Below are 24,657 nucleotides of genomic sequence, written 5' to 3' on the forward strand. Positions count from 1 at the left end.
GACCAAATATACTCTTTCCTTGCACCCACAAAATACCACCTAAAGTAAGATTAAAGGAATGAAAAAACTATTAAAAACCAACGCGGAGAAAGAGAACAGGAGGTAGAATTCATCAGATGTTTCAATAAACTTTTAGAAGACAGAAAACAGATGGGGAAAACAATATATGCTTTAGGCCAATGTTTCCCAATCAGGAGTAATTCTGTCTCCAGGGGACATACCTGGTATGTCTTGAGACAGTTTTGGTTGTCACAACTTGGGGTGGGGGGAGTATGTGCCGCTGGCTGTAGAGAATAGAGGCCAGGGATGCCACTAAACATCCCACAATTCACAAGACTGCCTCCAACAACAAAGATTTATCCAGCCCAAAATGTCAACAGTGCCAAGACTGAAAACCTCTGCTTTTGGCTGAAGAAGTGCTTGCAGGAGGCATATGAATGAGGAAGCAGCTAGTGTGGTCCACTGAACCCAAGATCTGGAGTTTGACTCACTACTGCAGAAGGCCAGAGTGAGGCAGAGGGCTAAAAATAAGATCAGTTGAAAGTTGAAAAAACAAAAAAACAGACTCCTCTCAACTCTGTACAGATACCAGGCATTTATGTTTTAGGCAAAATAATGAAGGTTAATTCAATAAATAAACTGAATGGCCATGAAAAAAAGAATTCTACTCTTCAGTAACTGATATCTGAAGCTCCCCCAGTGAAATAAACTCCTCTCTAGTTGATCACTCGAAGTGGAATCTACCCAGTAGATTTAAGTAACTTTTAAAATAAAATGCTGAAGAGTTTCCACTCAGCATTTTATTTTAATGCATCACTGTGAAATGACTGGACAACTGAGAAAATTAAGAAATATCTACAAAATGAAAGACCAAAAAAACAAAAAAAAGAACCTGGAGGAAAAAAGAAACAATATGTAAGAAGCAGAAAAAACTCTTCAGAGGAAATAATTCTAGTATCTCTAGGAAGAAACCAGAAGATACTACATCCATAAAATACGAAAAGGATGCTATGAAAATGAACAGAGAATAAGAAAACACTCTTAGAAACTGAAAATATGTCAAAAGAAAATTTTCAATCAGTGGAGCAGAGGGATCGAGGAAATCTTGGGAGAATAACAAAAACTGAAAACTAATAAGAAAGAATGTTTAGTATACAATAAATAGGAATTCCAGTACAAGCAAACAAACAAAAAAAAAAGCAGGGTTAATGACCAAGGGAAAAAAAAAAAGAAGAAAAGAAAAAGAAAGGAGAGAAGAGAAGAGAATCCACAGTTGACAGATACAATTCTCCAGACTGAGAAGGTGTGAGGCATGGGGGGAGGGGTGCAAACACTGAGAAATACGAAAGCAAACCTCAGTATAGCAGTTTGAAATTCCACAGATAAAGAGAATTAAGGATATTCAGATAGTAAACTACACAAGTAAAGAGAAGCAATTATTAGCCTCAGGAAAAACAAACAGCTTTAGAAACAAAAGAAAACAAAATTCCAGTATACTACTTAACTCTCAGTAAATAATATTTACCTGTCATAGGAAGGCAACGATTACACAGTTTATTTCAAAGTAGCTTAATTTCATTGGGACGATGAAGGTCAGGAATATGTATATGAGTATGTTTATGTGTGAAGGGGTAGATATAAAATTAAATTTTCATTTTCATAATAAGAAGTCAATAGACAGTGTTAAAGATTAGTAAATTAAGAAGCAGCAGTTTAAGACCAATGATGATAAACACCAGAAGGAATTGCTAACATCGCCAAAGTAGCCTCCGAGGAACAGAATCGTGGGGGCTGGAAGGTGGGGAGAGGTGGGGCAGAAACACACTTAGAAACCCTTAATTTAATTTCCAGCTCTTAGTGTAATCATATATTACACTGATAAAAACTTCCAATATGCATTTAAGAATACTTTTGACTTTTAAATAATTTCTCTTTAGAAGTATCTAACATTATTACCTGCTCCACACAGATTTGAAGGGTGGTGGATTTGCATCAGCATTACACTTGAGATTAACACCTTTTCTTCCTACAAACCAGTTTCCATCATAGCCTGTTACTGAAACCTCAGGAGCGTCTATAAAATAAATGCATTATACAACAGATTATCTTTTGTGAATGATAGATGCAATACACAACGATAAAGCATTAACATAATACACAACTTTAGAAGTGGTGTATTTGCCTTCTCTCATATACATAAGAAATAAGGAATACAGTACTCAGTAAATACTGGTTGACTAAAAGAATGATTGAATGAATGGACAATGAGCACCAAACACTAGGCAGCTATAAGCATGTACAATTCTAGTTATTATGGACACAGTGTAAGAATATTCACAAACCTATAATCACCAAAAGCAAAATGTAAGAGCCCTGTTATGAAATACACAGAGGTATATGAACAAAGAAAATATAGTTGGTAATTTGATGAGACATGGCATTTAAGTACCAAGTCACTACATAAAACTGTCTTTAAAGAAATGTTTAATTCAAAAGGAAATATTCCCTAAGAGATACCAATTACAAAAAATAAAATAAAATAAGATTCCTTATATTACAATTAATTAATATCCTTTGGGCATGTAAAGATGTGACAAACTTTCTAAGACTATAATCACAACTAAAGTAAATTATCTGAGGCCTCAACTGTTCTAAAACATTAAATTTTTATTCATGGCCTAAAAGTACACAAAGGTCTTTCAGCATATGTGCAATATAATTAGCTAAATGAGCAATTATCCACATCTACCATCAATATAAATTTATACCTTCAAACTGTAAAATCCAATACTAATCATTCATTCAACCACCATTGTTTAGCTCCTATTAAGTGACAGGCACTGTTTTAGATGTTTAGTATACATGTAGACTCTGTATTCACAAAATTTACATTCTAATGGTAACAGGAAAGATGACATTTTAAAAACTTTAACTAAAATCCGTTATGAGGGCCAAGAAGGAAAAGAATGCGATACTAAGAGAAAAGATAAAGAAATGCTATTTATGTATGGTACAGGGACGTTCCACCCTTCTGTGAGCTATACAAGTAAACTAGATAAAGAGTACGTGGCCAGATGGGAAGTTAGAGAGAGACCAGGTCAGTCTTTAACTCTGCAGGGAAGCCTTAAGTCAATCAAGCAAAGTTTACAAAAAAAAGTAGTAAAAAAATTAAACTTTTTATACTAAGGTACAATTACCTTAATAATTTAAAAAAATGTCTGCCTCTTATAAATACAAAGAATTAACAAACATTTTTTCTAACTTAAAATTGGTAATAAAAAATGTTACTGAAAGAACAGTACAGATGTATGTGAGTTTAAGTTATTTTCAAAGGAGGAGAAAATAGGTAGTAAAGTATCCCCAAAGAATACCTCCAAATTTTGAGATATGAATTCTGGATATAAGATTTTATCTCCTTAAGCTTTGTTTACATGTTTCAGAGGGCCCAATTAACAGGAGAAAAGAATACTCTGAGAACATTTTAGGAGTAGGCCACTAAATCTAAACCATAATTATAAAGTTTTACATCAGGAGAAATATTTTTACACATTTAGAATTTCATTCAGGCAAACAAAAAAATAATAGTATAAATACTGAAGAAAATTTCAGTCATTATTAGACACAGGGAAGAAAAAAATATATATGAGAAAAATATTAATGGTACTTACAACCAGGATGTAAATTTTAAAAGAAAAAGTTAAAAGTATGTAAAAGCAAGAAAGAAAAAGAAGAAAAATTTTATTTGGATTCTCCAAACAAGTGAGGCGAAAAGAAGGTACAGTCAGCCCTCTGTATCCATGAATTCAGCATCTGTGGATTCAACCAACTGTGGTTGAAAAATATTCAGGAAAAAAGAAATTCTACAAAGTTCAAAAAAGCAAAACTTGAATTTGCTGCACACCAGCAACTATTTCCATAGTATTTTCATTGAATTTATAGCTATTTACATAACATTTACATTGTATTAGGTATTATAAGTAATCTAGAGATTATTTAAAGTACATGGGAGGATGTGTGTAGATTACATACAAATATTGATACTATGCCATTTTATATAAAGGATTTGAGCATCCTCGGATTTTGGTAACTGAAGGAGTCCTGGAACCAATCCCTCATGGATACCGAGGGACTACTACTAGGACTGTATTTGCACTCAAGAATACAATGGTAATAACATCCATGTAACACAGCTTCTCAAGTTTAACCCTGTAAATGTTTAAAAAGATCCTTAGAATTAGTTTTAAAAACCATTAATTATACCAAGTGTAATGAATATGTGTAAAATTCCATGAATGTCATATCAAAAAAAACAAAACAATAACAACAAAAAACAGAACATTTCCTTCAAAAACCTACCTAGATTTATGATCTGTGCATGGATGGAAATGACCCCAGAACCTAAACACTTCTCCTAATTTTATCTTTAACCTACTTAATTTTCATTATCTTTGCTATATGCTATCTACACCATCACTTTTTCTCTTGCTCAAAATTTTAAAATGCTACACAAAGAATGTATCAAAAATGAGAAACTTTATAGAAGAGGGGAAAGTATATACACACATGTACATATCCACACAAACATACACACAAGAGAGTATCCCTTAACCAAAAAAATAAAAGCACAAGGTGGGCCAGGTTTGAACCTTATCTAAGATTATTATTATCCCAACGATGACTCTGTTTTACCTTTATGAGGATCTTACAACATGATCAATAAAATCAGACTAGAAATAATACTGAAAAAACACAAATTTTCAAACTAATTAAAATGCATCTAGGAAGTAAAAGATCCTTGCTGAAAACATCATGGGTAGAATCAATAAAAATGAGTAACAGCTAAATTAATTGGATTGGAGGAGGAGCTGTTTTTCGCCAAGTATTGCACATTCTGAGGTATAAATTTCCACAATTCACCCAATCTAGCTTATTTTTAAGGTCTAAAAAGGACAAGGCTAAATAATTTTAAGTTGGACAGCAACTTTAAAATCATTGTCTGTCTTTACAAACATAAATATGTTCTGGTTAAATGGAATTGCCATGAAAATATTCTTTTTTAATTAAGAAAAAATGTCAACAAGGAAAATCTATAACAATATCTGAATATTAAATATTCAAACTAAAGACAGCTTGATACAGAATTATGTTAAAGGGAGAAAATAAAATGCATGATGTTTAAAAGGTAAATGTTATTCTTTACTTACACTGTATGTCTAATATGAAAGAATATCGGATGTCCTTTTCCAAGGCTGGATGTTTTACAACACAAGTAATCCGCCTTCCTCTAGCAAATCTGGTAGGAAAAAGCTTGTATTGGCTGACAATTGTTGCTGTTTCATTTGGAAAAGAAGTCGTAGTGGATTCCATTTCACCAAGATCACCTTCCCAATCAATATGTGCAACTGGTTTTCCAGTGGCTGCGATACAAATGGCTGCTACTGTTTCATTTCCTCCATCAATTAAAGAATCTGGCCCTTTTATCAGGCTCACAGTGGGTTCAACTGTTTAAATTTAAAAAAATTAGTTACATTTCAATCAAAAGCGTATTTACTCCTTCCAAGCCACAACTAGCCATATTTCATAAACTTAGAGACAACTGCATATAAAATACACACACATTAAATGCCAACACCAGTTGGATTCTTGGAACGAGAAGATCATGAACCAGACCAAACAGAAAGCAAGACTTTACATAACCATCACAAAGATGGCTCTCCCTGGTAAAGATACACTTTTCTTTACAGGGACAAGTTTTTGAGTTTTCCCCAAAATTAGTATATAAAAAAAATTCCTGCAAATTTGATCATAATTTCCATTAGGAGATTAAAGGTACTACTACTCTGAAAGGAGATTAAAGGTACTATTACTATTACACTACTAAGCCTGTGGCACATGGGCTTAGATGCTCTGTGGCACATGGTATCTTCCTGGACCAGGGCTCGAACCCGTGTCCCCCGAATTGGCAGGTGTATTCTTAACCACTACGCCACCGGGGAAAAGAAAAAGCGGTTTTAATGTATAATGCTTCAATTTGCAGCAAAAATGTTTACAACACATTTAATATAGGTACTGTTAAAATGTAATGTCACTAACAGTTTATTGAAGTGTACACGCTACCTACCTTTATCTGGTATAAGAAAGCTCCTCAGCAGAGGAAGTAACCTTAATGTTAGACCCCTTTAATCTACCCTCCATATGTATGCTAGCTACCTCTTCACATTTTCCAGCAAATTTTATATGCTCCTTTCTGTGTAAATTCCTGAGTACTCACCGTCATGAATTCTTTGGCTCAAGCCTATAGGTTACTGTGTGCATTAACTTTTTAATCTAAAAGACATTTTTTCATTTCCAAAATTTCTAATTTGTTCATTTTTAAAATATTTTTTGTCTCAACTTTCTGCTCCTGAGATTTATTTATGTGGGATCATTTCGCCTTAGATTATTATTTTGCAATTCTTCTTTTTTTTAGTTTTTACTTTTAGATCATTTAGATTTGCATGCAATTGTATAAATTATTAGTTTTAACTACTGTATGGTTCATTTACTGTTGGACATTGGTGCTATTTCATGTTTGGTACAAACAATTTTATAAGAAACATTTTCATTCATGTATCTTGGTATATTTGTATAAAAGTTCCTGTAGTTTAACCCTTGGTACTATGTTTATTTCCATTATTTACCAGATAATACCAAAAAGCTTTCCAAATACCAATTTACTCCCAATCTTAGCACTCTGGTTGGTCCAACATACCCACTACAGTTGATAACCAGACTTCTCAATGTTTGCCAACCTCGTAAGTATGTAACAGCATAGCATATCATTGAAACTTTGTTTCTAATTTCTCAGATTATGAATGATGTTAAGGATCTTTTCTTGTTTATGAGCCATTTGGAATTTCTTCTTCTGCAAAATACCTATTAAAGCCAATTGTTTTTTTCTTACTGATTTGGGAGAGTCCTTTTCTGATTATATGTGAAAATATCTTCCACCAGTTTAGGGCTTGTCTCTTTACCCTATGGTGTGTTTTGATGAGCAGAAGTTTTTAATTCAAATGCATAAAATTTATCAGTTAACTGCTTTTATATACAGGCACACCTCATTTGATTGCACTTTGCTGTATTGTGCTTCATAAATATTGCATTGTTCACAAATAGAAAGTTTGGGGCAACCCTGCATTGATCAAGTTTATCAGCACCATTTTTCCAACAGCATTTGCTCACTTCCTGTCTCTCACATTTTGGTAATTCTCACAATATTTCAACCTTTTTCTTTATTATTGTATGTGTTATGAGGATCTGTGATCTTTGATGTTACTACTGTAAAAAGATTACAACTGGATGAAGACTCAGATGATGGTTAGCACTTTTTAGCAACAAAATGTTTTTTAAATTAAGGTATGTACATTGCTTTTTAAGACATAATACTATTGTATCAAAACTACAATAAAGTATCACCTCACACCAGTCAGAATAGCCATCATTAAAATATCTACAAACAATAAATGCTGGAGAGGGTGTGGAGAAAAGGGAACCCTCTTGCACTGTTGGTGGGAATATAAATTGATACAGCCACTACGGAGAACAGTAGGAGGTTCCTCAAAGAACTCAAATAGAACTACCATACGACCCAGCAATCCCACTACTGGGCGTATATCCTGAGAAAACCATAATTCAAAAAGAGTCTGTACCAGAATGTTCACTGCAGCACCATTTACAATAGCCAGGACATGGAAGCAACCTAAGTGTCCAGTGACAGATGAATGGATAAAGAAGATGTGGCACATATATACAATGGAATATTACTCAGCCATAAAAAGAAACAAAATTGAGCTATTTGTAGTGAGGTGAATGGACCTAGAGTCTGTCATACAGACTGAAGTAACAGAAAGAGAAAAACAAATACCGTATGCTAACACATATAATGGAATCTAAAAAAAAAGTGGTTCTGAAGAACCTAGGGGCAGGACAGGAATAAAGATGCAGATGTAAAGAATGGACCTGAGGACATGGGGAGGGGGAAGGGTAAGCTGGGACGAAGTGAGAGAGTGGCATGGACATACACTACCAAATGTCAAATAGATAGCTAGTGGGAAGCAGCCGCATAGCACAGGGAAATCAGCTCTGTGCTTTGTGACCACCTAGAGGGGTGGGATAGGGAGGGTGGGAGGGAGACACAAGAGGGAGGGAATATGGGAATGTGTGTATACACATAGCTGATTCACTTTGTTATACAGCAGAAACACACCATTGTAAAGCAATTATACTCCAATAAAGATGTAAAAAAAAAAAAGAAGACATAATACTACTGCACACTTAACAGACTATAGTATAGTATAAACATAATTTTTTTTTTTTTTTTTTTTTTTTTTTTTTTTTTGCAGTACGCGGGCCTCTCACTGCCGCAGCCTCTCCCATTGCGGAGCACAGGCTCCGGACGCGCAGGCTCAGCGGCCATGGCTCACGGGCCCAGCTGCTCCGCGGCATGTGGGATCCTCCCGGACCGGGGCACGAACCCGCGCCCCCTGCATCAGCAGGCAGACTCTCAACCACTGCGCCACCAGGGAAGCCCTAAACATAATTTTTATAACACTGAGAAACCAAAAATTCATGTGACTGGTTTACTGTGATATTCACTTTATTGCAATACTAGCTTTATTACAGTGGTCTAGAACTGAACCCACAATGTCTCCAAGGTATGTTTGTACTAAGAGTTACCTGTCTACTTCGAGGTCAAATTACTATATATATCACATAGTAATTTGGCCTTGAAGTAGACCAAATTTCTTGTTCTCTACAGAAATTTAAGAGATTGACTTATCCCTTCAAATGGTAAGCACTGTTGTTTAACAGTCTGTGTCCGATAATTCCAACATCTAATGCAGGTCTGTTTCTGTTGTCTTGTTTGCGCTGGCTGCTGCTTGTGGAGTCTTCTTTACTTGTATGCCTGGTTATTCAAGCAGATGAATCCTTGAGTTTGAATAATGAAGGTAGAAATAATTTGAGGCTTAGAATGCAGTACCTTTCTGTGTTTTCTTCTGCTAAGCTAGCTCCTGAGAACACTATCCAGTCCAGGATCTCCTTAATTTCAGACTACTCAAGTGATATAAACCAGGCCTAGAAGTCTATAAGAAGACTGGTTTACTACACGTGTACTATTATTCTGAAAACTGTTAAGCCTTTGGGTACCAGGAGAATATAAGAAAGGTTATTAGACATCCCATCTTGAGCAGACTTGCATTCAGATATTTGTCTCTCTCACTTCTCAAGGTTCTCGAAATCTTAGTTCATCATCTTAAGTGTCTCTTCTGAATTGTCTAATGTCCCCAAGGTTGAATACAGATTTCAGCTTTCGGTACTAGGTTTATTTCTCTGTTTCCACCTTCTCTTAGATTTGGTCTAGTTATATTCCACACTATGTTGTTATTTCTTTGAAGTTTTCAATGGTTTTTAACATTTCACTTGCCCATCCCCCACCATGGGAGAGTTAATGTGACTAACCTGTGCCATCAATAGAGGCTTTTATCTTCGAGGAACTTAAAAAATTACCTTAAAGTCAATTTTAAATTGTTATTTCTATTTCTTCTGAAGGGAATCAATCTCCTGGTTGTACACTTCAGTTGCTTTCTAAAGTTACTTTTCTCATATTCCCCAACATTTAAGTTAACTTTTCTGCACCCTTCCCTGTCTAGTGGTTTTGTTGTTGCTTCCTCTTAAGATGCTACCCAATGCCCTATATACTCTGATTTGGGGGAACATGAAGTTTTCCCGGCCCTGCATTAATGCCAGGATTGTTAAGCCTACTTCTTTCTGTTGGTTCTTTCATCCACCTCAAAAGTTTCCTCTCACATGCACATAGATCAGTACTAAGCCAAAGACTTCAGAGGGCCATTCTGTAGGTCTCTAAAGCACACACATTCTCTCTTTCTCTCTCATGTTCCCTTCTTTCCAGTATTCTGTTCCACAAATTCTAATCACCTGTCCAATCTGTCTCTTAAACTCAGTGAGACTAGCATTCTCTACCTGAATTCCTTGTCACTGAGCTGTCACTGGAAACTGCCTAAGGAGGAGGCTGGAGCAATTGTAGAACTCATCTTGTTTATTTTCCTTCTTTCAGGGATCATAATCCTACCATGCCTATTAAGTTGCCTAGTTTTTTTGTTGCTAGAGAGAGAAAGGGTAAATCCAGTCCCTGTTACTCCATCATGTGCAGCAGTGGAAATCTTTTTTTTTTTAATTACAAAAGTAATATTACTAAAAATTGGAAAAACAAAGAAAACTTATCCACAACTGTAATATCTTAATACAGTCATTATCATATTCTTCCATTTCCTTCTATTTGTTTCTAGTTTCTATATAGATGTAATCATGGCATACCTACAGTTTTGTGGCTCATTTTATTTTCAAGCAGCAATACTTCTCTTAACTATAATTTTAACAACTATATAATATCCCATATATCAAAAGGAAGTAACCAATTGTACAACTCTTCTGCTATGGGGCATCTGTTGTTTAGTGTTCCCAAAGCTTTTTGCTATATTACATTTCCTTAATTCACTTTCTATTACTACTACTCCTTTGAAACTCTAATGTCACTGCCTAATCTATACACTCAATACTTTTCTTTGCCTGTTCTCTTTGACTGATTTGGTAAAATTTGATACTTAGTGCAGTTCTTCCCAATCAGTTCCAAAAGAATTAAGTTCTAATGCCTTCAGGTATCTGCTGTAAGTAATGAATTAACTTCTGGGCTATGCATTTAGAATGATAGTAGCTATGTGCCAGCCTTCGGAGAACTGATAAAATGGTCACTGAAATCACTTTCTGTATGGCTTGATTCTCACTGTGTGAAAAAGCTGCTAGAGTAATCTTAAAAACTTTTTTCTTCTCTTGATATGAATAATATTACTTTGACAGTTTTTCTCAAAGCTATCTATTTGAACGCCTCATCTCTATTTCTTCCAATCTCTGCCCTAATAAATACTGAGTCTTAGGCCTTCAGTTACTTTTTATAAGTTTCTTAAAAACTTTTATCTGATAAACACTACTACCTGGATGATCCCTGATTTTATTTGCTTTTGATACAAAGCTTGACTCTATAGTTTCTAACCACCTACCTGGAATTGTTTGCCTATGTATCCTCCAACTCAATAAGCCAAATGTTGAGTTCATCGTCTCATCCTCCCAATCCCCAACATGTTTTTCATTCAGATATGCCCATTTAAATTAATGGTAACATAATTTACTCAATCACTAAGGTTCAAAACCTGTTACTGTTCAAACCTCCCTAGTTTATTATATATAGTCAGTTACAACGTTCTGCTAATTTTTCCTTTGTAGTAGTTCCCTTCCTCACTCAAGTAAAAGAAATTAGAAAATTAACTTCAAGCTTTCATGGCCTCATGGCTGAGGCATTATGATTTCAGGACTCTTCATTTCAATCCATCAAAAACACCAGACTCATCATCTTAAATCACAACTTTCATCACATTACTTCTAAATCAGGTCTACGAGTTAGGTATCCCTCTAAGCAAGGTGAGAAGATGGTCAAAGCAGTGTTTCTCAAACTCTACTGTGCATAAAAAGTACTTGCGGATCTTGCTAAAATGTAGATTTATCTTTCAACAAGTCTGGGAGGGGTCTGTAATTCTGTATGTCTAACATGCTCCCAAGTGATGCCACTGCTGCTGGTTCATGAACCATGCTTTAAACAGCGAGAATCTGGGACTTCCCTGGTTGTCCAGTGGTTAGGGCTACATGCTTCCACTGCAGGGGGCACAGGTTTGATCCTTGCTCAGGGAACTAAGATCCTGTATGCCGTGCAGTGTGGCCAAAAATAAATAAATAATAAACAGTAAGAATCTGAGAATAAAAGAAGAGAGGTGAGAAGAAGTACAATGCTGTACACTAAGTTTGCATTTCCAGCAATATAAAGCTCAAATTCCCCATCTTAATATTTAGATTACTTTAAAGTGGTCCTGCTCTACCTTTCTAGCCTTTAATTCTTGTATTTTATATAAATCCTTTGAACAATCAACAAATTAGTCAGTGGTCCCGCAGAGGACACTTGGCAATGTTGAGAGACATTCTAACTTGTTGAAACTTAAGGAACTGCTACTAGCATCTAGTGGGTAGAGGTCATGGATACTGCTGAACAGTCTACAATGCACAGGACAGCTCATCACAAGAATTCCAGCCCAAAAGTTCAACAATGCCAATTCTGAAGAAACTCTGCCCTAATATATGCTGTTTTCTGCCTCCCTGCGTTGGCTCATTCTCCTCCCTATACTTCTTTCCTTTTTGCCTACCTAAAACCTATCCACCATTCAAGGACTGGCTCAACTACTTTTCTACATAACATTTCTAAACTACAGAGTTTATTTATCCATTCCTATACACTACTTAAATAACATTTAGTGTATTACTGCTACATACCAGAAACTCTTACAGGCTTTAGGGATATAAAGTTAAATTTTAAAGTGCACAGTTGCAGTCCACCATAAATTTATAGTGAAGAAGACATACAATAAGCATTATATTAATTGCTACAACACAGATAAGCTCAAGATACAAAGGCAAAAGAGCAAAAAAACCCCATCAAATTGCAGAGGGGTAGATATTTCAAGAATGGCTTCCAAAAGGATGTGGTTTGGGGCTTCCCTGGTGGCACAGTGGTTAAGAATCCACCTGCCAATGCAGGGGACACAGGTTCAAGCCCTGGCCCAGGAAGATCCCACATGCCACTAAGCAACTAAGCCCGTGCACCACAACTACTGAGCCTCCACTCTAGAGCCCGCGTGCCACAACTACTGAGCCTGCATGCCTAGAGCCCATGCTCCACAACAAGAGAAGCCACCGCAATGAGAAGCCCGCGTACCACAATGAAGAGTAGCCCCCGCTCGCCACAACTAGAGAAAGCCCGGGTGCAGCAACGAAGACCCAAGGCAGCCAAAAATAAATAAAATAAATTTATTTTAAAAAAAAAAAAGGATGTGGTTTGATGAGTAGTAGTTAAATAGAAGAATCTAGAAGAAAGAGACAGGAGGAAAAAGGTGGCAATCCAGGCATAAGAAAACTACACATGTAAAAATATAGGTGTTAATGAAGTGTAAATAGTTAATTATGATTATAAAATTTGGGTTGCTGGGAGAAGTAGAGCAAGGAGTGGAATAGATGAAGTTAGAGGAGAAGACCCAGCTAAAAGCGTGACTAGTCTTATACTACCAACAGTCGAGTTTTAAACCACTGAGTATTGTGTTAATTTAAGGGGAATTACTAAAATTTAAAGCAAAAAGTCTTATTCACGAGTTCTCTCTTCTACATGCGAACTATTTATCTATTTTTTCTTGACACTGAATTTTTCTGTGACTTTTTTTACCCCAATGGCTTGCACTTGATTTTTCAGATATTTATGCCCTGCCTTCCAATCAAAACAGGTCTCAAAGGTATCAATTTTGTAAACATAAGTTATATTTTTCCCACAGCTCCTAGGGCAGGCTCTTAAACATTAAAGTCTTCAAATATTTAATGTTATTTCTATTTTTAAATAGTATTTCTCAACATGAAAAAATATATAACATATTTGGACAAAATTTCTTTCCTGCACATCAGTGACCCTGAAATCATGCCATTAAATATTAGAGGCTGTGTAGTTATTTGGTTCTCTGGAAGCAGACACTGAGATCAAATGAGGAGTACAAAAGGCTTATTAGGGAACAACATCTGGGAGAAAAGTGAAGAAGGATTGAGTAGGGAAAGCTATCAGCAGACCTTACAAAGTCCCTGACAGGCAAACAGGCAGATTCATAGCAAAGACCACCCATTAAAGGAGTTCAACTCTGCGTGGAAATGGCTACAGTTGCTTTTACTCCTTAATCCTCCTTCTAGTATTATAAAAGTACTCACCAGCTATTCCAAATTGGTTTACCTTTCACTGCAGGTGACTATTTTAATGCTAATAAGCTCTTCCTAAATTCTGCTATAAACTTTAATAGTTTTCAGATAGGAAAAGGCAGAAGATCTTTCAATGCAAGCAACAGACCAAGATTCAAATAGCTATGCAAATCCGCAACAGCAGAAATAAAATCTGATTTGAAAAACAAACATGAGATGTCAATGGCTCTAAGACCACAGTCACTTAAAAAATGGAAAAGCTTATTTAAAGATGGTAATTTAAAGGTTGAAAATTTGAGGGGAAATAATGAAAATAAATGTCAAAGAATCTCAGCACTTAGTATTATAAATAAAAAACAATCTTTCATGAAGAAAGTAAAAGAGCTATAAATTACACAGCTTTATATAGATACACAGATAGATAGGGACAAGATTTAGTTTAAACTGAGAGTCTAGAATCATAGAATTTTATGACAGAACTTGAAAAAACATATCTGAATTATTTTATTTTAAACCTACATTTATATATAATTTCAATTATTTTAAGTTCTTGAAAATACTTTTACAATAATCCTCACCACACCACCAAAATATGCAATTTAAGTACACCTACCTAATACAGTTACAGTTGTAGAGGACTGAGCATTTCCAAGTGGGAAGGTAACAGCTTTGCATATATATTGTCCAGAATCAGAGAATCCTATGTTATGTAGAGTAATTGTTGCATCATTAAGTGAATAGTTTTTAAACAAGACTCTTCCCTGATATTCTCCTTGAACAGAAAATCCATATTGAGGATGATGAACTGCAACAGTCTGTGCACTTTTGCCATGTATCTTCTCCCATAAAATTTGTGTTATAGTTTCATTTCCTTCAATTAAACACTTCAGCGAAACATTCTTTCCCCATACTGCTGTGACATGTGGCTCCACAATAACTGGTCCAGCTAAGGCACCTAAGGAAAAACAAAAAAGCGTAGTTCTTAAAAATGAAAAAAAGTTACATTAACATATTATCAAATTCCCTCCCTTCCTGTTTTCCTCTTCCTTCTTCTCCTTGTGTAAGTACACACACACACACACACACACACACACACACACACACAGACACTAATGACCGAGTAACAGGAAGGACTGAAAAGAGCTAGATGTTCCCAGGGCTGGATTTAAGACCCAAAGAATGATTCTCAGGTGAATCAAATAATCACCAATATGTGTTCCAGTGGAAAAGCACTAGATTGGGCCAAGAGTAAGCTTAAGAGCAGGTCCTTCCCCAGTCAAGCCACCAGGTAAGGTCCCAGTCCTAGCTGACACCCTGACTGCAGCCTTGTGAGAGACTCTGAAACAAAGGACCCAGCTGATCTATGCCTAGATTCCTGACCCAAAGAAACTGAGAGGTGATAAATATATGCTGTTTTAATACTATTAAATTTTAGGGTATTTTGTTACTCAGCAACAGATAATTAACACATTTAGGATCTGTCAAACCAAATATAATACCAAAGTTTCTTCCTTTGGAGAGTTCCTCTACCAAAAATCTGTATAAAACACTTCATTAAAGATAGACCAATTGCCAGAAAACATGAATTCAAAAAACACATATAAATGTGAAATTAAGTTTTTCTATTTCACAGATGAAAAAAAACTATTCTACAAGCAAAAGTTAAAATAAAATGATACCAAACTTCACTTTTATAATAATGATTTCCTTCCTAAAAGCAATGGATGAAATATAAATCATTTTTAGGAACATAGAACTAATACTAATGAATACTAAACTCAAGCAAGATGATCTTCACTAACAGGTATATTAGAACATATATAACAAATCCTTGGAGAGTTTACAACTCACATACATGTCCTGGCAAAATAAATGCTCAAACTAAGAAGTAAACCAATATAAGCACTTGAATATAGAAACTGTATAAATACCTTTAAAATTTAGAGTTATGTCTAGTTAATATTTTTAAATAAATACAAAAATGCAGAAAAGTATCACTTAAAAAGATAACCAAGAAAAATGTGTTTAAACATATTCAACAGTTCTAAACAACAACAAAACCTTTACACAATATTATTTCCATGAATAATAATTTTTCTTTCTTGGGAAGAAAAAAAAACCATAAATGAGTATATTAGATAGATACATACATGGATACATACATAGCTAGATAGCTAGATAAGAGGGCAAACTTTACCACCCAAGAGATGATTGAGGATATTACAAAAAAGGACTGACAATTCACACTGACCATACTTAACAGCTATGGCAGAAAAAGGCTTTCTTTTAGCCACTCCACCAAAAAAGTATCAAGTCCAAAAAATGTACCATCATTGCTCTTATGCTTTCAAGCATAATTACAAAGCTTTTAAAATTTAACCTAAAACATATAAAATATGAACGTATTCTAATGCATTTTAACAAGCTATCATAAGCCTAGTACTATACCCAAAACTATGCAAATGAAAGGGCAATTTACAAATATTGAAAATTTCATATAATATTATGAAAGAACACACAGCTCTTTATTTAAAGAAAAAGACACAATGACCAAGTAGGATATTCAAGAATGTAAGGATATTTTTAGACTATTCATCACACTGAAAGGTCACGTAACTTTTTCATCTGATGCCAAAAAGACATTTAATAGAATTCAATATTCATTATCTAATTTTTTAATTAATTAATTTAATTTAGACATTTAATAGAATTCAATATTCATTATCTAATTTTTTAATTAATTAATTTAATTTTTGGCTGCGTTGGATCTTTGTTGCTGCACGCAGGCTTTCTCTAGTTGCGGCAAGCAGGGGCTACGCTTTGTTGTGCTGCACAGGCTTCTCATTGTGGTGGCTTCTCTTGTTGTGGAGCACGGGCTCTAGGCACACGGGCTTCAGTAGTTGTGGCACACAGACTTAGTAGTTGTGGCTCACGGGCTCTAGAGTGCAGGCTCAGTAGTTGTGGCGCACGGGCTTAGTTGCTCCACAGCATGTGGGATCTTCCCAGACCAGGACTCGAACTTGTGTCCCCTGCATTGGCAGGTGGATTTTTAACCACTGTGCCACCAGGGAAGCCCTCATTATCTGATTTTTAAAAAATAACTAACAACTGAGAAAAGGAGTCTTAATAATAAAGTAGATTTTTCTCAAATCAATGGCCATCACAACGCTAAAATTTAAAAGGGGGCATGGTTATTAATGAAAGACCAAGACAAGATGGTGCACTGTCATTATCATCATTCAACTTAGACTAGAAATTCCCGTTCAATGAGACAAGAAAAGGAAAGAAGGAAGAATAAGAATAAGAAAGGAAAAGACAAAATTATTATTTGAAAAACCTATTACTAGAAAAACCTAAGAAGGCCAAGTAAAGTGCTATTAGGACAAATAATGTGGTTGCTTGCAAACCATGCAAACTGTATACAAAATGTATATTCATCATGCCATAACAAGTGATAACCTTTACAAACTTACTGTAGAAAAAGTCAATATTTGCAAAATATTAACATTTAAAACACCCATGAATAATGTTGTAAAGAATCTAGAAACCTGAGAAATTAACTTGAGTAAATGGAAGATATGTTCCTGAGAAGAAAGACGTAATACCTACTACTTAGACAGCAAATCTCTCCATGTTAGCACACAAATTCAATGCAACTTCAGTAAAAACCATGACAAAACTTATTGAAACTAGAATAGGGACACTATGTTTAAAAAAAAAACCCACAATAGCACAGTAAAGGGGAGAAAGAATACTAAAGTAAAAATAATAAAAACCTTAATGTCTTAAAACAATTCAAAGTACACAAACAGATCAACATATAGAATGGCATACAATATGTAATATGTTGTACAAGTGGGGAAATAATGAATTAGTCAAGACATGATGAAAGGACAAGAGCTAATATTTGGAAATAGATCTACCCCTGCTTTACTAAACACACACACGCACACACGCACACACACACAAATCCAGATGGACTGAAGATATAAATGTAAAAAAATGAGCCACATATTCCATATATACTGACAATAATTTTTTATATACTCTGGAAGATAAACATTAGTTACTCTAAGGAGGGACACTACTAAGGATTAAAGAAAGAACTTTTAGTTTTTACTTTGTGTTCTTCTTTGATGTCAGAATCACAGTAAATAATGTTCAAAATAAAAGCAAATAAAAAATACAGAATCATCTTCCTCAGGTGGAAGCAGAAAAGAGAAAAGATAAAAGAAGTATTATGGACTGAATGTTTGTGTTCCTCCAAAATGTATATATTGAATACCTAACTGGTGGTGGGGTCTTTTTGTGGTAATTAGGTTATATGAGGGCAGGGCCCACAGGCTGGCATTAGTGTCCTCATAAGAAAAGGAAGAGAGAGTAAAGCTCTCTCTCCCTCTCTGTGAGGACAAAGCAAGAAGGTGGCTGTCTACAAGTCAGGAAAGGGTCCTCAACACCCTCTGCTTGCACCTTGATCTTGGATTTCTCAAACTCACAGAACTATAAAAAATAAATGCCAGATGTTTAAGCCAACCAGTCTATAGTGTTTTGTTATAGCAATCCCACCTTACTAAGACATTAAGTATCAGAATTAACTTGAAGGGACAGTGCTAATGATATCTCCTTACAACCTTAAGAATAACAGCTTATGGGGTAGCAATACTTTTATCAGGCAGAACAGACTTTAAAACAAAATCCAGAGCAAAAGACAAAGGAGGACATCATGTAATGATAAAGGGATCAATCCAAGAAGCAGAGGTAACATTTGTAAACATATATGCACCTAATATAGGAGCACCTAATAGGAGCACCTAAATATATAAAGCAAATAATAACAGACACAAAGGAAAAAATTGACAAAATATGGTAACAGTATGGGATTATAATACCCTGCTTACATCAATGAATAGATCATCCAGACAGAAAACCAATAAGGAAACAGTGGTCTTAAATGACATATTAGACCAGATGGACTTAATAGATATCTACAGAATACATATCTCATCCCAATACAGAATACACATTCTTTTCAAGTGCACATGGAACTTTCTCCAGGAAAGATCACATGCTAGGCCACAAAAAGGTCTCAGTAAATTTAACAGATTGAAATTATATCAAGCATCCTTTCTGACCACAATGGTATGAAACTAGAAATTAATTACAAAAAGAAAAATGGAAAAAATACAAACACGTGGAGACTGAACATGCTACCAGAAACAAATCACAAAAAAGAACACCACAATGCGTCCATGAACAAATCAAAGAGGAAATCAAAAAATATCTTGAGACAAGTGAAAACAGAAACAAAGCTTTCCAAAATCTATGGGACACAGTAAAAGCAGTTCCAAGAGAAGATACAAGCCAACCTCAAGAAACAAGAAAAATCTCAAACAACCTAACTTTCCATCTAACAGAATTAAAAAAGAAGACAAAGCCCAAAGGTAGCTAGTAGAAGGAGGAAAATAATAAAGATCAGAGCAGAAATAAATAAAATAGAGACCGAAAAAAAGAAAACCAAAAAAAACCCACCAACAGAAAAGACCAATGAAACCAAGAGCTGGGTTTTTGAACAGAGAAACAAAACTTATAAACCTTTAGTCACAATCTTCCAGAAAAAGAGAGCCCAAATAAAATTAGAAACAAAAGAAAAGTTACAGCCAACATCACAGAAGTACAACAAACAATCATAATACCACAGTTATACACCAACAAATTGAACAACCCCCCAAAAATGGATAAATTCCTAGACATTGCAATCTTCTAAGACCGAATCAGGAACAAATAAATAGAAAATATGGACAAACCAATTACGAGTAATGAAATTGAATCAGTAATCAAAAAACTCCAAAAAAACTAAAGCCCAGGACCAGACAGCTTCACAGGGCAATTCTACCAAACATTTAAAGAGTCAGTACCTATCCTTCTCAAACTATTCCAAAAAGCTAAAGAGCAGAGAACACTCTGAAACTCATTCTGCAAGGCCAGCTTTACCCTCATACCAAAATCAGAAAAAGACACGACAAAAAAAGAAAACTGCAGACCAGTATCTCTGATGAACACAGATGCAAAAATCCTCAACAAAATATTAGCAAACAGAATTCAACAACACATAAAAAGGACCATACATCATGATCAAGCAGTATTTCAGGATGTAAGGATGGTCCAATATCTGCAAATCAATCAATGTGATACACCACATTAACAAAGTGAAGGGTAAAAAAAGCACATGATCATCTCAACAGATGCAAAAAAAAAAAAAAAGCATTTAACATCTATTTACGATAAACTCTCAACAAATTTGGTAAAGAGGGAACATACCTAAACATAATAAAGGACATTTACGACAAACCCACAGCTAATATCATACTCAATGGTAAAAAGCTAAAAGCTTTTCCTTTAAGATCAGGTACAAAACAAGCATGCACACTCTTGCCACTTCTATTTAACATAATATTGAAAGTCCTAGCCACAGCAATCACACAAGAAGAAGAAATAAAGGCATTCCATTTGGAAAGGGATAAGGAAAACTGTCATTGCAGATGACATGCTACTATATATAGAAAACACTAAAGTCTCCACCAAAAAAAATTAGAAATAATAGATTCAGTGAAGTTGCACGTTACATAATCAATATACAAAAACTGGCAGATTTCTATACACAATGATAAACTATCAGAAATAGAAATTAAGAAAACAATTCCATTTACAATTGCACCAAAAAGAATAAACACCAGCAGTGCAAGAGTGTTCCCTTTTCTCCACACCCTCTCCAGCATTTATTGTTTCTAGATTTTTTGATGATGGCCATTCTGACTGGTGTGATAATTGATACAGCCACTATGGAGAACAGTATGGAGGTTCCTTAAAAAACTACAAATAGAACTACCATACGACCCAGCAATCCCACTACTGGGCATATACCCTGAGAAAACCATAATTCAAAAAGAGTCATGTACCAAAATGTTCATTGCAGCTCTATTTACAATAGCCAGGAGATGGAAGCAACCTAAGTGTCCATCATCAGATGAATGGATAAAGAAGATGTGGCACATATATACAATGGAATATTACTCAGCCATAAAAAGAAATGAAATTGAGTTATGTGTAGTGAGGTGGATGGACCTAGAGTCTGTCATACAGAGTGAAGTAAATCAGAAAGAGAAAAACAAATACTGTATGCTAACACATATATATGGAATCTAAGAAAAAAAAAAAAGGTCATGAAGAACCTAGGGGTAAGACCGGAATGGAGACGCAGACCCACTAGAAAATAGACTTGAGGATGTGGGGAGGGGGAAGGGTAGGCTGTGACAAAGTGAGAGAGTGGCATGGACGCATATACACTACCAAACATAGAATAGATAGCTAGTGGGAAGCAGCCGCATAGCACAGGGAGATCACCTCGGTGCTTTGTGACCACCTAGAGCGGTGGGATAGGGAGGGTGGGAGGGAGGGAGATGCAAGAGGGAAGAGATATGGGAACGTGTATATGTATAACTGATTCACTTTGTTATAAAGCAGAAACTAACACACCATTGTAAAGCAATTATACTCCAATAAAGATGTTAAAAAAAAGAATATTGTATAGGCAGTTTTATATCTTTATCCAATAAAATGATTCAGAATTTTCAAAAACAAAAGAATAAAACACCTAGGAATAAATTTAACCAAGGACAGGAATTCCCTGGCAGTCCAGTGGTTAGAGCTACCAAGGGCCCGGATTCGATCCCTGGTCAGGGAACTAAGATCCCACAAGCTGCATGGTGTGGCCATAAAATTAAAAAATTAATTTAACCAAGAAGGTGAAGACCTGTACGTTGAAAGCTATAAGACACTGATAAAAGAAATTTAAAAAGACGCAAATAAATGGAAAGATATCCCATGTTCATGGATTGTTAAAATACCCATACTACCCAAAGCAACCTATAGGCTCAATACAATTTCTATCAAAATTCCAGTGGCATATTTCACAGAACTAGAATAAATAATCTTAAAATTCGTATGGAACCACAAAAGAACCCTAACAGCCTAAGCAATTAAAAAAAAAAGCTGGAGGTATCACACTCCTTGACTTCTGACTATACTACAAAGCCACAATAATCAGAACACTATGGTATTGGTATAAAAACAGACACATGACCAATGGAACAGAATAGAGAGCCCAGAAACAAACCCACACACAAAAACTCAAAATGGATTAAAGATCCAAATGCAAGACCTGAAAACATAAAACTCCTATAAGAGAGCATAGGCAATACATTCTTTGAAATTAGTCTTAGCAATATTTTTTTGGATCTGTCTCCTCAGGCAAGGGAAACAAAAGCAAAAATAAACAAATGGGACCAAATCAAACTTAAACACTTTTTCACAGTGAAAGAAACTAACAAAACGAAAAGACAACCTACTGAATGGGGAAAGATATTTGAAAATGGTATGTCCAATAAGGGATTACTATCCAAACTAAACCAAGAACTCATACAACTCAATATCAAAAAACTAAACAACCCAATTAAAACATGGGCAGAGGACCTGGACAGGCATTTTTCCAAAGAAGAAACAGATGGCCAACAAGTACAAGAAAAGATGGTCAACATCACTATCATCAAATACAAATGCAAATCAAAACCACAATGAGATATTACCTCACAACTGAGAATGGCTATCATCCAAAAAAACAAAAAATAACAAGTATTGATGAGGATGTGGAGAAAAAGGAACCCTCATGCACAGCTGGTGGAAATGTAAATTGGTACCGCCACTATGAAAAGCAATATGAAGGTTCCTCAAAATATTAAAAATAGAACTACCATATGATCTAGCAATTCCACTCCTGGGTATTTACCTGAAAAAACAAGAGCACTAATTTGAAAAGATATATGCACGCCAATGTTCAAGCAGTATTATTTACAACAGCCAAAACACAGAAATGACTTAAATATCCATAAAGAAGATGTAATACACACACACACACACACACACACACACACAAAATGGACTATTAGTTATAAAAAAGAATAAAACTTTGTCATTTGCGACAAAATAGACCTGGAGGATATTTTGCTTAGTGAAATAAAGACAGAGAGACAAATATTATACTGTATGTTTTCTCTTATATACAGAATCTCTTTATTTGTGTCATCATATACAAATGCAAATCAAAACCACAATGAGATATCACCTCACAGATAGAATAAACTAGTGGGAGAGAGGGGAGGGGAGAGAGTTATGAAGGGGGGAGAGAAGGGAAGAGAGATGTGAAGAGGGGCACAACAGGTGAAGGGGTTCAAGAGGTACAAACTACTAGGTACAAAATAAAAAGTTACAAGGATACAATGTGCAGCACAGGGAATATAATCAATATTGCATAATAACTTTGCGGCATATTCTATATCAAATTACTATGTTGTACACCTGAAACTAATATAATATTGTAAGTCAACTATACTTTAATTAAAGAAAAATTTTTGAAAAATAAAGAAAGAAGAACCATGGTTAATGGCCACCATTATTAAAGAGAATATTTGGAGATAGGAAAAAGAAAAAATGGATCCACTGAATCAAAAATGTATTTAAAATATTTTACAATACGTAAACGGGGAAAACCACTCTCAGCATAACAACAAAGACAGAAAAACCACCAAGGAAAAAGTTGACAGATTTGACCAAAAAAACTAACCCTCTAATAATTGAAGAGCCTGAGCAGATATTTACCAAAAAACTATAAATGGCTTTTTTTAACGTGTTCAATTTTACTCATAAACAAATATTAATGTAACTATCAGGTTTTTCTTTTCGATTTTTTTTTGTTTTAATTTCTAGGAGATTATGAGTGGTTTTTTACTTTCTAATTTTTCTACAGAAACATTGAGTAGTTTTTGCTTGTTGCAAAAGTCAATTCTGGTGTAAAACTTTTTTGTTTCAACCCTTACTCAAGGCTTTATACTACCCTTTAAGTACTGATAATTTGGCTCTCCCTTAGATTCCATGAGCTTCTAATGACCTATCTCCTTGTTTTTCAGTTAGCCACAGTTAGTTTCTGTTGCTTGCAAACAAAAGTGTCTATTACATTTCCAATCCTAGACTAAACCCAAAAGTTAAAAGCCACTTCTGAATAAGATTTTCCCCCATGGAATCTAAAAACTGTGGAGAGGGCTTCCCTGGTGGCGCAGTGGCTGGGAGTCCACCTGCCAAGGCAGGGGACACAGGTTCGTGCCCCGGTCCAGGATGATCCCGCATGCCGTGGAGCGGCTGGGCCCGTGGGCCATGGCCGCTGGGCCTGCGCGTCCGGAGCCTGTGCTCCGCAGGGGGAGAGGCCACAACAGTGAGAGGCCCACGTACCGCAAAAAAAAAAAAGTGGAGAAACATTTTCCTTTGTGGTTCTTAGACCAAGGTCAATATTAGAATGCCTCACTACTCAAGAGCTCCCAAACATTGAGCCTCTTCTTCCCCCCACTTTCCCATCTGAAGCTTCACTGGAGCATTTGACTGGAGAGCAAAAGTGTACTGGAGAAACAACTGTTTATTACTAAAGATCTAAGTTATTTGAAATATGTTCTTCATTAATGGTGATGTAAAGCCTACAACATAAAGAGGCTAAGAACAGCAAAGAATTGAACCTATCATGTCTGGCAAGACTTTAACTTTGTAATATCCTGGCTACTGCACACTCTAGAAGCCAACGAAAAACATGATAAGATACGATGTCCTGTTTCTGCTCTGTGTGTCTATTTGATATAAATCAAATAAAAAGTTTTGTAGTTAATCAAC

General features: G+C 35.4%; 1 protein-coding gene across 1 annotated transcript in view; it reads right to left on the reverse strand.

Annotated features, from left to right (window-relative positions):
- The window catches only part of NECTIN3 (nectin cell adhesion molecule 3), a gene marked incomplete at its 5' end in the record, with an annotated part of 77,596 nt that overhangs the window by 13,216 nt on the left and 39,723 nt on the right, over positions 1-24,657 (reverse strand). The window contains 3 exons of the mRNA XM_082655324.1: positions 1,957-2,074; positions 5,205-5,501; positions 14,504-14,845. Coding sequence (XP_082511450.1) covers positions 1,957-2,074; positions 5,205-5,501; positions 14,504-14,845 — 757 coding nt within the window. The remainder of the gene's footprint in view (positions 1-1,956; positions 2,075-5,204; positions 5,502-14,503; positions 14,846-24,657) is intronic.

Source organism: Grampus griseus, assembly GCF_964374135.1.
Source record: "Grampus griseus genome assembly, chromosome: 5".
In the NCBI taxonomy this organism is placed as follows: Eukaryota; Metazoa; Chordata; class Mammalia; order Artiodactyla; family Delphinidae; genus Grampus; species Grampus griseus.